At 36.0% G+C, this 14,344-nt stretch overlaps 1 protein-coding gene across 2 annotated transcripts in view; it reads right to left on the bottom strand.

Annotated features, from left to right (window-relative positions):
- CPT1A (carnitine palmitoyltransferase 1A) overlaps positions 1–14,344 on the bottom strand; it is a 48,220-nt gene that overhangs the window by 18,818 nt on the left and 15,058 nt on the right. The window contains exons 5-9 of one of the 2 annotated variants that reach the window (XM_072421811.1): positions 13,649–13,750; positions 10,347–10,484; positions 8,265–8,342; positions 5,304–5,411; positions 2,999–3,083 (exon numbers count right to left, since the gene is read on the bottom strand). In XM_072421811.1, the coding sequence (XP_072277912.1) occupies positions 2,999–3,083; positions 5,304–5,411; positions 8,265–8,342; positions 10,347–10,484; positions 13,649–13,750 (511 nt within the window). Of the gene's footprint in view, positions 1–2,998; positions 3,084–3,705; positions 3,794–5,303; positions 5,412–8,264; positions 8,343–10,346; positions 10,485–13,648; positions 13,751–14,344 lie in introns of both variants that reach the window. The other variant, XM_072421809.1, reaches the window with a different exon arrangement.

The raw sequence follows: 14,344 nt of genomic DNA on the forward strand, positions 1-14,344 counted from the left end.
CTGTTTGCATATTATCAAGTTAACAATTATCTTTTTAGTAAATCTTACTTTTCATATGGAAAAAATTATATTTGATTTTTAATACCTACAAATCTCCTAATACCAAAGCAGACAGTAGCCATGCTATATACCAATGTTTTTTTTCTTCTTCTACAGTTAGCTGAACAGAACATGGTATAATTAGAGAATATCTCGTTTAAAAGTCTAACAACCTTGTGTGGTCACTGACAGGCTAGATTACCTATTTGGTTTTTCTATCTCACATTCACCCCCCAATGTTATATTTACCCATCACTAATCTGAGTGTTTGCTTCCTCACACAAGACCATATTAAAAGGTATCACATTAACTTCTAAAATCTGCAATTATCCATTTACTCTGCATTAGCATTAAGGGGATTTCATTAGCAGAGCGTTACACCATCATTTTGCGTTGTAATGGCTACAGCAATGGCCAGTACAATGGCCACTGAGAGAATAACAACAAAAAGACAAGTATTTAATACATATTTTTAGACCATTGCTTAATACGGCAGTTGCAAATTTACCAAACGGTAATTTTTAGCAGTAGATGATTAATAATTCACAAAAATTTATAAAATAGGAACCCATGCACCACACAACATAAACAAAAAGCAGGAAGCTGACAGCTCATTAGCAAAGTTGCAGTTTTACAGTCAGAATTTGCAATATTCTCAAACTGCTGACTGTAAAACAGTATCAGGTTAGTGAAAAGATTAGTTCAAGCAAATAGACGAGATATTAAGTGCTCTTGGGTGCAAAAATAGACTGGTGTGATAAACATTTAGGTGATAAAAATATGCAAAAAGCATTGGGTGGCAATTTAAATACATACTTAATAAATGTTATATTGTTATTATAAAGCTTGTTTACGGAGTGATCCATTTACAAAGCTTCTGACTGAGACAAGAATCATCTGACGTGTGTACATAGCCTAAAGCTGTGTTCACAATGGCCATGAGGTTGCAGGATATTTACTACTACCGCATTGAGACAATATTAGTACTTGCTCACTGATGCCAGCAGTGGGTGTTATGTGCTGTAATGTGGCACAAGTGACCATTCGGCAAGGAGCCAGCCACTGTGAGCGGTGTAGTATCACTCAATATTAAAAAAGGTCTGAAACTGTCCTTAGATGTATCTATAAGTTAAGTTAATTTGAATGACCCACAATAAACCGATTAACAGACTATCAGGGGCAAAACAATTCTAATTATATGGTATATTTTGAATTTAAATAATGTGATATATTTTATATTTAAAAAAGGCTGTACACTTATGTGTAATAACAAAAAATAAGTATGCATTCAGTAACTTTTCTTCATTACCTAGTGCAGTGATTTTCAACCACTGTGCCACAGCACACTAGTGTGCCGTGACAGATCTTTAGGTGTACCGTAGGAAATTATCCAATTACCACTGTCGGGTGTCTGTGGTGTAGTGACTGCCAGAGTAATGTAATACTATTCCATGTCAGTGGGTGGCAGTAGGTAGCTTAATTGCCTTGTTTATTTTTTTCATAGAGACAAGAGAATTAGCTACAGAGTGTCATTTTGAAACATGTTTGATTTGTGGTGTGCGGCAGGATTTTTCCAATGTAAAAAATGTGCCGTGGCTCAAAAAAGGTTGAAAAACACTGACCTAGTGAGTGAGGCTACCTGCACATGGTGTGATCCTCTGAACCATTGCACTGATTTCTCTTCTACAATATGGCATGTGGCCTTATCTGGCTGGGTATGATTGCCATTTTGATATACCTGCATGCTCCCAACCCTTCTGTACAACAGAAACCTACATTTTTTTTTCAAAAGAATAATTCACCTGTCCTGATTATTAGCTATTGATTCCTAAATTGATTCCTGCCCTAGCACAAAAATAAAAGCAGAAGGAAAGGTTTAGGAGTTTCCAGGTTCGAATCTCGGGAAGGGCTCTATCTGCAAAGAGTTTGTATAATCTCCCTGTGTATTAAAGACATATGGCTAAGGTAAGGACATTAGATTGTGAGCACCTTTAGGGACAGCTAGTGACATGAATATGGACTTTGCAAAGTGCTGCATAATATGTAATCGCTATATACTGTGTAATATTAATAATAAATGAGGGCTTGTAAACTCTGCAATAAATACAGTGCTATTAATGCTGAAAGAACTGAGTTGGTACTACTAAATGGGCTCACTGATTTTAGAAAAAAAGCAGTCAGTGTACATACTTCAGATCTATCTGAGCTGACACATATGCTCACCACAGGGTTCAATGAGCAGTTCTATCTATTTTAAAGAAAATCTGCAAGGTCGCTTTCATGCCACTCCGTCTTATGTCTTTGTGATAACTCATGGATGAGTTTTTTGTAGTGTGTGTTGGATGTGAATTTTTTTCAAAATCTGTGCAGTGAACCAGCAAGAAGCAACTCCTGCACTAGGTGTTTTGTGCAATAAACATTAGTCAATTCTGCTCTCTCTTCTTGTGCACAGTGACTGGTCTTTTCTCCTTCACTAACGCTTTCAGCAGGAAGACAATCATAGACCTTGCTGGGTATCATCTCAAAACCTTTTTTTCTAACAGGCTATGGGCTCCCTATTGATGATTGCATTGCTACCTTTACGAGATATAATTTAGGTTTTCAATGACACTTGATGAACACAGAACAGACTTATTGTATATACTTTGTGGCTTTCAAAGAATAAAGTAAATACAACTTGTTATGCTGGGTTCAGCTTAAAAAAACTACTCCCAGAGTAGTTTTTAGCCGATTTTCATGTGTGTACAACTTAGTATATAGTTCAGCAGTTTGTAAATGGTTCACACTTGTAATGTTAGGTTTCTGCTTTTCGCTTTAAAGCAATGCAACAAAAAACAATGACAAAAACATACAAAAGTTAAGTGCTATGTTGCCATGTGCGTGTTAACGTTCGGTTACTGCTGCACATGCAGTAAGATTTAGATGACTGACAACATAAAAGACAGGAGCAAAGCTGTACCTGTCTCAACACCAGGTATACGGCTAGTATTGAACATTCGTTCATACTGGTAGGAACACATTGGTATGATATTACTAATCATAAGCTGAAAGGAAACAAAGGATGAGACAAAATAAGGGGAGGATATGGAAAATAAAGTATTGTCAAACAAGCATAAAGTAATATAAAAACAAAATCAATACAAAACAAAACGAGAGGACCCAAATAAACCTACAATGAAAACACAAAATAAGGAGAGTCAGAGCCAAGCAGCCATTTAAAGGAGGGAATGGCATCAATGTGAAATATTAACTGTGAGATACCATACAAATTGCCTTTTAAAATTTATAATATAATTCAAAAATAGTAAATATAAATATATAATAGTAATTACATAATATATCATTAAAATTTGTGAATAAAACTAGTCCATCTTCAATTAGTAATTCATTTTATTTTTTATACCGAATACAATAAAAAAAGAAAATAGTACATTTGAGATATTTTAACTTCTTCTTAACTTCCTTGGAGTACTGTAATGGTTTCTTGTAAATGAAAGCCAATTTGTTTTTTTTTGCAATAATGTACTTTGTATTGTTTCCACCTAATCATATTGAATGTAATCCTTGGAAGTGAATATCCAAGCAGATGTGAATGGTAAGGAATCTCACAGTTAATATTTATCAGCTAGAGGGGGGACTGCTTCTACTACCACTGGCTGCTCTTACCTGTTTCTTCTCCAGGTATTCGGGAAGTATTAAACATTCTTTCCCACTGAGATGAACATAGTGGAACAGTGGATCCCAACAGCAGAATCTATACCGCATATGAAATAATGTGCCGCAGGGATTGTAAATAGAATTTTAGAAAAATGTTAAGGGTAGAAACAAGACAAGGCAATGTACTTTATTCAGTGCTTGTGTCCTCCAAAGAGTAGTCAATGAAAGTTGATTATCTAAAAAGTTGAACAAGACTTTTTTTTACAGCAATACTGAAGGAAAAATGGGATCTCCCCTTGGGCATTACAATAAATAAATGAAAGACTAAAATGAAAGAACTAAAGTGTGCCCCATTCTGTTTGGAAGTGAACATGTAATATTTTTGGTCCCCCACCTCTACCTCGAAATAATTAGTTGTTATCTCGGTAGAGCCAAGTGGATGTTTTAATATAAACAGAGTAATCAACTTGTAATAAGGATCCCTGAAATATTGCGGGTGTAATCACCAACATACAAAAGTATATGGATACTTTTTAGCTGGGCGCACCACCCAGCACTTTTCAGTAACCACCTGGCTGTTTTTGAGTGGTTACTGATAAGTTGGGTCACAATACAGGTGCTGCCACCCACCTACAATTTCCTCCCACCCAGCTTAAAAAACAAAAATTCTGTGTTAAGCACTTGATTAGGAATTTAGGAAACAGTTAAAAGACAAAGAATTGTGTTTTTTTTACACTGGTCAGTAGAATCTCTGAACTTTATTAGCCTATCATCTACCTCTTTTTGTATAACATTTTTTATATACATTTTCAAAAATATAAAAACATACATTACTAGTGTACAGACACAATGTCACCTATAGCAACATAGTATAGAATCAAATTTCACCATATAGAAGGTGAACAAATGAGAAGGGAAAGCATGGGTAGAGTGGGGGTAAATATGATAACCATAACTCAAAATCTATCCTTTATCTTAAGTAACTTATTTCTACTTAATGTAAGCATCAGAAATGCTTAAAACTGGAATTTCACAAAAAAAAAAAAAAAAATCAGCGCTACCTCTTCTTTAACAACTTGTGTCCTGATTCTAGAAATGGGGGTTGTTTGACAAATAGAATGTGATACATCCAGATACAATCATACAGGATGTGTAGTCCAGATAGACTTTAGTGGGTTTTTTCCTAGTCATTCATAGTGTCATTGACACTAACAGCAGCTAGTTAAGAAGGAATGCCTATGGATAGCATTATGATATCATCAGGTTGTGCCCATGCTTTTATATATTTACTTTAAAAATGGTGCCTAAGAAAGCTTGAGGATTTAAAAACTACATACATACACTTTATACATACAAAAGTATATGGATTATGAATTTAAAAACAGTTATAGGGACAAATAATAGGCATTGTGTTTTGGTTTCTGATGCCTCACAGGCCAACAAGCTGTGGCATCATTCGACCACAAACAGCCAAGTGCAGCCGATACAACTTGGTGCTCAGAGACTAAGGATGGTTGTATGCCAAATCCAACACAGAACTGCATTATAAGATGAAGCTATATTTTTCAGAAAACATCAATCAGTAGTACGGATAGTACAATACATACCGGTTTAATCTCTTCTCTGTCCAGTTTTCTTCGATAGAGCAAAATGGAATGGATGGCATTGCCAGCTCTTGCAGCTTGAATGTGGGTTGGCAACACATATAAGTAATCCTGGTAAAAAATAAAGGCATTTTGTTATATTTTAGTCACAAATGTGACTATAGAAAGAATATAATTGCATTACTTGTACAAAAACTGTACTGAAAGACACAGTACGTAAGCTTCTACTGCTGCAATTTTCCTGACTTTTGGTAATTTATTACCCTAAATTGTATGTATAGGCAAAGCTATTTTGGTAGTTTTGGATAGAACCATTCCAAGTTATTTGTTTGCCATCTGGTGAAATTTTCATTTGCAATGCAATAACAATTCACCTGTTGGTTAGGCGATTACTTCCCAACCCTTGTACTAAGATTTCCCCTCACTTTCTATTTCAGTTATGATCTCCGGTACAAGTAGAAAGGTGGATCTCACCAATTGTGATAGCACAATGTTTTAAAGAAACCCAAAAAATATGGGGTTGCCAGGGGTGACTGGGACTTGCTTAAACCTGCTATCACAAGCAGAAAATTGTATGTATTCTCAACCTGGTAACACCTCACCATGTAGCAGAGCCATACATACATCATTTCCTTTGCAGTCCGATCACACAATTCAGCACTTGGACTGCTGAATATACTCTGTACTTCTGGGTATGTGACAGCACTGTAACAAATTAGCACAGACACACATGGAGGCCATAATCCAATATGAACCATGAATCCTGCAACCCAAAGCTCACATGGGGCTTTCATTTCACACAGCTGAAAGGGATTTGAGAGAGTGACCTGCAGATTGAGCATTGAGATGAGCAAATTGTTTCCTGAATTCAATCCAGTCCTGCTATTGGCTGCTACCCCCATTATATCCTCCCAGTTCCAGGCTCAGATTGCTGAATCCTCAGCGTGTATTCTGTAGTGTGTTCTTGGTTCTGCTTTTCTGGATTTTGATCTACTTCGGTTTGCCATCAACTCTCCGTCTGATCTTGGCCGGTTACCTGATCATGCCTTGTCTGCTGCATGCCCTGACTTCAACCTGTTTAACTTCCTTGCCTTTACATTCTGTGTCATGTTTTATAGCCATTCCTACACTGAAGCCATCTGACCCCTTCACCCCTGATGGGGAGAGCCTGGGGCCACGACCTGGTGACGTCCTTACAGCAAGATAGTCCGGTGGCCAATGGCCTTGCAGGATGCCCTGGTGAGGACCAGGGGCCACTTTGATCCTGCGCCTGGAGTAATACCATGTCACCTGCCCCTCCTAGCATGGTATGAATAAAGTGGCAGAACAAAGGGTAGGTGAGTGTATGCTATCGGCAAAAGCAAACAAAGCCAGGAGAGGTAACAAAGAGTTTGTATGCCCTACACAGACAAAGGACAGGTTTATTTTAAGCTACAATTGCAGGAATGAATCTCTCTGCTACTAGTCACTGATAACTATTATAGATAGCAGTGTCTTCTTACTAGCAAAGGCCATTTGATAATGTAAATGGCCCATGGCACCAAATGTCAATTCATGGGAATATTATTCATGGTGAAAAGGGCAAATTATGTTAGGGGGTAATAAAAAAAGTCTGTAATTTAGTGTTCTAATTGCACAGTCGTTTTATTGAAGTTTGAACTTTATATTGGAAACAGTTAATACAATTTTCTAGTTATTAGTACGGAACATGAGATAAGGGAGATACAAAGAAAGATAAAATAAGTTAAAAATTAAAAATAAAAGTTTACACAAAAGTAAATTTACCTGAAATTGGAAAAATTATCCACAGGCAAAAATCTAGGAATTTCATGGGTTGTATGGTCAACTCTAGTCACAAAGGTCACAAAATGGTTTCTTTTACACACTGGCTAAATATTACTGGGCGAAGTAGAGTGACAAGTTTCCTACTGGGAGATTTTAATGCTTTACTTTCTATAATAGGTTTCATTTTTATAGTATTAATTCCTACCAATGAATATAAGAAATCCTCAAATTGGAACTGAATTCAAAAAGAGAATATGTGGTAAGCTATAGAGAAAGTTTAAAAATGTTATTAAGACTTTAATAATACCCTTAAAATGTAGAATTTCTTCTAAAAAAAAATAACTAACTAAATAAAAAAAGAACAAACAGTGCATTTCCTGGATTATGAAGGTGTTGAGGTATGTGTGACTTTTCATCCTCGTTCCTGTATATCTGCAGTGTGAAATCTAAGAAAACATTTCCTCTCACTTCTAGTCTTGGTGAATTATGTAATGAAGTTTAGTGATGTCACTATTGTGCTGCTTATTGTTTTCCTTGTTGAAGACAAGGAACATAATAGCCACCTGTACTCTACCAAGCTGGCATGGTAAATCACAGACAGGGGTAGTAAATATTAATCTCTAATATTTTGGATTTGTGATAAAAAAGCAGACACCTTTTGTTTTAAAAAGGATCTGTTGTAGTTTGGACTGGTTTACTAGAAAGTTTTTTTCTTTTAGAAGTATCTCCTTATAGCTTATCTGGACGTAAAACCTTGTCAATAAACAGTAAAAATCCTGCTCATTTATGGTTATGGTTTCCATATACTACACTGCTTTTGGACAACACGTCTAAAACCGACGTGGAGAATTGGAATTATATGGTTCTAAAATACTGGGATGTACCTGTGCTATAAACTAGCAGTTCCAAGGGCGAAAAAGAATAATGTGTATGGTTCTATATGCTACACTAAAAAGTGAAATCAATCTTTTTTTTTTTTTTGAAGAGATGCAAAAAAAAGTCAGACATGTAGACATCTTAGGGCTCATTTGAAAAACAGTTACATGACCTGCTCACTCAGCGAACAAAGAGCTCAGTGGGGCTTATCAGTGAACCTGTGTGATCCAGCAAACCTGGAATGGATTTCTTAAACATCATTTGCTATTTGTTAGCAAATGTTTTCAATCCCTTCAAACTTACCATTGCATAGTAATTGCTGTTGACCATGATTGGTCCACGGCCTCTGAGGTAGATGTACTCTTCCCACCAGTCACTCACCTATTAAGAGGTAGGAAAAAAAAACAGTACAGTGACAAAATTTAATGAAATCTGAACAATTCGCTGTTGTTGCCTTTTTATTTACCTTTTGCACTAATTGTAAAAATGTACATTTAGTTCTATATAAAAACATTTTTAAAACTCCACAATATTGCTTGCAAGAGAACCCATAGATTTAGATAACATGAGTTTTCTTTATTCTTTCTTTATTTATTTTCAAACCAATAAACCTAAGGGAAAATTTAACAAGAAAAATAACAATAATACAAACTAATACAAATATTCCTAATAGTAATTAAGTTTAGTGTGGACAAACAAAACAATATCCCTAATTTGTTAAAAAATTTAAAAGATTAGGTTATGCAAATAAATATAAATTTAATAAATCAACCCTCAAAAGGGTGTTGACCCACCAAATCGTGATGTGTGTGTTTGTGTGTACATGGGGTTAAAAAATGCTATACTTTTTTTTTTTTTAAACCTATCTGTATTGCTAGCACAAGGAAAATGACAAGCTCCCTATATTTGATGGCATAGTAAAGGTGACAAATTGTCTTTAAGGAGACGTCAGGGGTCTATTAAATTTCTAATGTCACCTCTGCACTTTGGTTAAAATTCTTCTCCCTTACAGAGGGGTCAGAGGGGTCTGACAGCTAGAAACCTGAATAGCTCATGAAAGGTCAATGTATAGGAAACTCCATGCATAAAAAATAATAAAAGCAATAAATTAATAATAAAATTCTTCTACACACATATATGTAAAAATAATGTTGAGTAATGTCTAATACAAAGAATAAAACAAAAGTTCACTCTAGGTGAGACAGATAATAATAACGTAACAATATTTTCTCTAAAGAATCCCATTGATAACTGTCTTCAGGTTCCTGACTCCTTCCTAGACCTCTCCTCTTTTGGCCCAAACTGTCCCTAAAGCTAGGTACACACGTGCAATATCGAACGACTAACGAATATGCATGATTATTTTGAACGATCGTATTGTGAACAATTCTGTACATGCTGTAACAATACGATCAATCAAATATAATCCACCAATAATGTACACACGACTGTACACACAATAGATAGCGAACGATCTATTAGTGAACGATAGCCGGGACGGTCATTTCCGGTAACAATCCTCGTTCATTGGTGTCGTTGTGCACCTTTTTGTTAACGATTTTCAGACGAACGGTCGTTAGTTGTTAAATATTGCAAATATTGTAATTTTTGCACGTGTGTACGCAGCTTAAGTATCCCAGTCCTTATTGTTATAGTCAAAATCCCTGGAAGCCTTTGTGTTGTCACATGACCTCTTTGCAAGTAACTGGCCACCCTCATAAAAAAACCTTTTTGAAGTAGCAGTTCTAATGCTTCAGTTCCTGTCATAAACAGCTTCCCCCACAGGAGGTGACAATGCGGAAGCTTGTTCCTGAACTTACACAAAACCTCCTTTGCCACTCTGGTTTTAGGAGCAATAAGAAAAGCCCTGTGTAGGAAACAGGTCATGGATGGGGTTCAGGGAGGATTATAGTAACAAGGATGCTTGGGGTTATAAAGAGAGAGCTGTGAGTAAAGCAGGTGTAAGAGTTACAGGTAGGGGCCGAATAACAGGGATTGTTGGGGTTACGGATTAAGGTTCCCAAAAAATGCTACTAAAAGAGGGTTACAGGGATCTTAAACCTAAGATCCTTGGGAGTTTTCTGTACAAAAAATAATAGTGCGGTTTTAGTAGCCTTGTAACCTAATTTATCTGTTAGAGACATTCCTGCAAGATGTTCCAAGACCTAACAAAATTATAATATAATCTACAATCTGTAAGGATATTACAACGAGATCCCATTACATTTTATAGTAATGATGTTAAAGAATTTGACATGGCAGGTCTGTTCCTGGATGACACAGACCTGTGCCCCTGAAGAAACTACATTTAGCTTTTTCATATCTGGTTTAGCAAAAATCTTCTTATTATCAAATACACAGAAAGACTGTTAGCAAAGCACTTACATAGTTTGTGGCCCACCATGATTTCAGTTTCAAGTACCACTGAAGTCTTGGTCCGAGGTTAATTGCAAAATCTTCAGCAAGACCTTCCATTCTCTTAAACTTTTGATCATCCATGAGGGGCCTGACAGATTCCAAGTACTAAAAGAAAAAAATGTTATTAAATGAAGGATAGCTAATAATAATAGGGGCCATTCTGCCATTCTGCACAAACCAAATCCATTGCAGGCACAATCTATTGCTTGATTCAGTAATAAATATCTGGTACATAAAAAGCAGATTTGCTGCCAAGTGATCACTTGGCTGATCCATCCAATCAATGTTCTAACTGGTTTATTCATTGTTTAGAAGACTGTACACAGGATTGGCCTCCTCATTAAAGATTGATGCTTTGTAGACATTGCACAACATTTGTACTTCCAATTGATATTTACTAACTCGTCTGATCTGCTCATGCATGATCAAATAAAGGAAAATCTGTTGGTCTCAATCTGTTGGCAGTAGATGTTCTTTGAGGTTACCTAAATTGCAATCATTTCATAAGATTTGAAGTAAAAACAATTTGCCTGTATGTAAAGAGTGTTTTAATTCTTAGATATTTGTTCCTTATAAATAAGAATGCCTCAGAACAACTGATCAGACAGTTAGAAAAAACATTTAATCTGGCTGCTATAGGATAAATAAACAGGTACTAACTCAAACACTTAGATATCCAAGGGCCTATATGTATTTTATCACAGAAGGAAAAGGCAAATATTGCAATGGGTATAACTGTGTTGGGGTCAGTTATGCAGAAGTGGATTGCCTCCCATTTCACGTCGTATCCCCAGTAAAGAAAAGAGAAATGTCTGCAATGATACACAGACAGCAAATCAGGCGGACAATCTAGTTAAACCATACACAGACTGAAAACATGGTTTATTACTTCCTTACAATAAAAAAAAAAAATATAAACACAATGCAATGCAAATGGTAAATTCAATGCAGGTTGCACAATAAACCAGTCCAACTGTATAACTTTTTGTTTTAATGCAGCAACCAAGAGCTAAAAATCTTAGTAATTTAGAAAAGCCATAATACCAATTAGTAAGGTTAGGAAAATACAAACCCAGGCACCTATGTGCATTTAAGTCAGTATATGCTATAATCATTAACAATGTGCATAATAAATGCTGTTTATCTAAATGCATATTGTATATCACCTACTTTACAGCGTTTTAAAGTTATCCAAAAACAGCTTGTAAAACGATTCTAAATTCTTATAATTAGCAGTCAGTTCAAGCTTTAGGACTGCCCATGGGAGCACCATGTGGATAGACTGAAGGAGTTTTCAAGTTAAAAAGGAAAAAGTAAATTACATTCTTTAAACCAGCATTTTTTAATATGGTAATAAAATTTTTCTTTTATAAATACGTTTTTGAACTAGGTATGTTCATGCCACTTTGTTAAAAATGATGTACTTTCTAATAAGATAGCGCAGTTCTACTTTAATACTTCCTGTATGAATTCATTCACTGAGATTATTCTTCTCCAAAATATCAGCCTTTGTCTTTCCTTGCATTGCCAAATTTGAAAATGGAAAATCTCCCCAACTACAGAAAAAGTATCAGCCAAATACCAAATTTGCAGCCATTACATTAGGACGCACTATGTTATTATCTGTAAAGATTTCCTACTCAAACACATTTGAAAGCATTGGTAAGATTTTGGAACTGAAGCCACAAGCCGATATTCAAAACTGAAGCATGGTTGGAGCATGTAGATCAGCATGTTAGAAGCCTTCTACAATAATAACAGCATGGTGTCAGTGATTTAAAGACTTACCCTACTACCAGAAGTTCCTACAAATTTACAGAAAAAAATATAATTACCTTTCTGTTTCCCATTTAAAGTATATTAGTTTTTAATCATTATTACTAAATATAAATTATTTATTATAAGTGCAATGATGTAAAGTGTAAAAAGTACACACTCGGCTCCAGAAATGGATTAGCAGAAATGACATTTTGTTAATAACTGACCGCTTCACTCCGACATCAACTTCATGAAATGTTTGCACATTCATTCATTCAATTACAAGATGTCTGTGGATTTCTTTCCATTACCTTTAACCTATACTATTCTCCACCCCACAACCAGTGCTTTAAAAAGGCCACTCTATAACCCTCCATTTCTAGACATTCTTTGGTGGATTTGTTAGTGTGCCATGGATAATTATGTTGACGGGTGTATTTTCAATTTACCTTTCAAACAAATGTCTACACAATCTATTCAAGAACACTTTAGTACAATACAGAATTTATAGTTGATGTAAAGCAGCACTAAACCCAACTTGTACCCACCCTTCCCTATTCCATCATGACCGCCGTCATCTTCTTCTCTTACTCATTCCCATCTTGGGCCTCGATTGGATGATGTAACTCTTGCATAGGTGGGAGAGAATTCATTTAGCCCCAGGACCTGCAAGGGCAGCTGGGATGTGCCATGTATCTTGGCAACCAACGATGAGTTGCGCATGTGCAGCGCAATGCATGTTGACAGATGAAATAGTGATCAGGCAGGTAAGAATGCTTGGGGCAAAAGAGACAATCCCTGTCTCTTCTGTCTTATGCAACAAAGCCCTGCATGATCACACATTTTTTAAAAAAATAACTGAAAGTTTAGTTCCACTTTAAGGACTGCAAGCCGCCATGTCCTGAAGTAGCAAAGAAGCCGTAGACCATAACATTTCCACCACCATGCTTCACAGTTGGTGGTTCCCCTGAAATGCTGTCTTTGGTTTGCACCAAGCATTTCTGTTGTTACTCTAATTGGTCAGTCCAAGGTATATTGATCCAGAAAGTCTGTGTTGAAAAAACTGTAGTAACCAATGTTCTTCTTGCACCGCAAACACTATATCCTGGCACACCTCCCATGCTATTTAAACAGGTACAACGTCTTTCTGATTGTAGATACATGCACTTTGTTACTTGAGGATCAAGCAGTATAATTTTAGGGGTTTTTGACTTCTTTTAGCATCCAACAGCTAAAAGTACTGGGCCAGACTTTAAATATACTGTAATTATACAGTTTATTAAAAAGAAGGAATCAAGCTGTCAGCATGGCAAACAGTAAGTTTTAAATCAATTGATCATGTTTGTGGTGTTCCATTACCTTTGTATGTATTATTTTAAAGCATGATGCATGTTATATCCCTAACAGAAAAATATTTTGGAAGTCATTTGAAAACAAAAGCATATATGTATTTGAAAACAATGAGCAAATGCTGATATGGTCAAATGTGCTATAAGTAGTGTACAACCTACCCTTTTGACTGTGTCTTTAACAGCTGGCACTGGGAGGCGAGGAAGACAAGTCTGGAAACTGTACAGCATAGGCTTCCGGCCAGAAAACAACTTGACCATTCCCTGAAAAGCCAAAGCAAAGAGGTTATTTTCAGGTACAATGACACATATTAATCAAGAACCACACATTGCAACTTCACCCCATAAGACCTCATGAACTGCCAGGTCATTGTATTATTATCAATAAAGGCAAACAAAAGATAATTGACCTCTGCCCTCCAAACAGCGGCAAGATGGAGACAGCCAAACAAAACTTCTGGTTGTAATACATTATTGCACTTCATTGGTCTTTGCACCATAATAAAAGAAGGAATAGTCTGGTAAATATATTATGGTTTGTTGTTGGGAGAGTACTGGCATCTGATAGTATTTGCCGACTTCAACAATAATGCGGTTTCTCATGCATGTTCATGCATTCTGCAGATAAGATGCAGTTGGAGCAACTTTGTAAATAGGGAATTATGGGAGTTCAAGTAAACAGATCACTATTTTCACGTCTGCTCCCTTGTTCGTGGTCTATTGCATTGCAAAAGCTACAATCAAAATTTTCACCTACTCTGAGCTTTGAAATTTTGCAATGCAAACAACAAAATAGTCATAGACTTAAAAGGTTCCTAGTCAGAAAAACTTAAAACTGTTTTACTTTTTAAATGCCAA

The sequence above is a fragment of the Pyxicephalus adspersus genome, chromosome 9 (genome assembly GCF_032062135.1).
Source record: "Pyxicephalus adspersus chromosome 9, UCB_Pads_2.0, whole genome shotgun sequence".
NCBI lineage: Eukaryota > Metazoa > Chordata > Amphibia > Anura > Pyxicephalidae > Pyxicephalus > Pyxicephalus adspersus.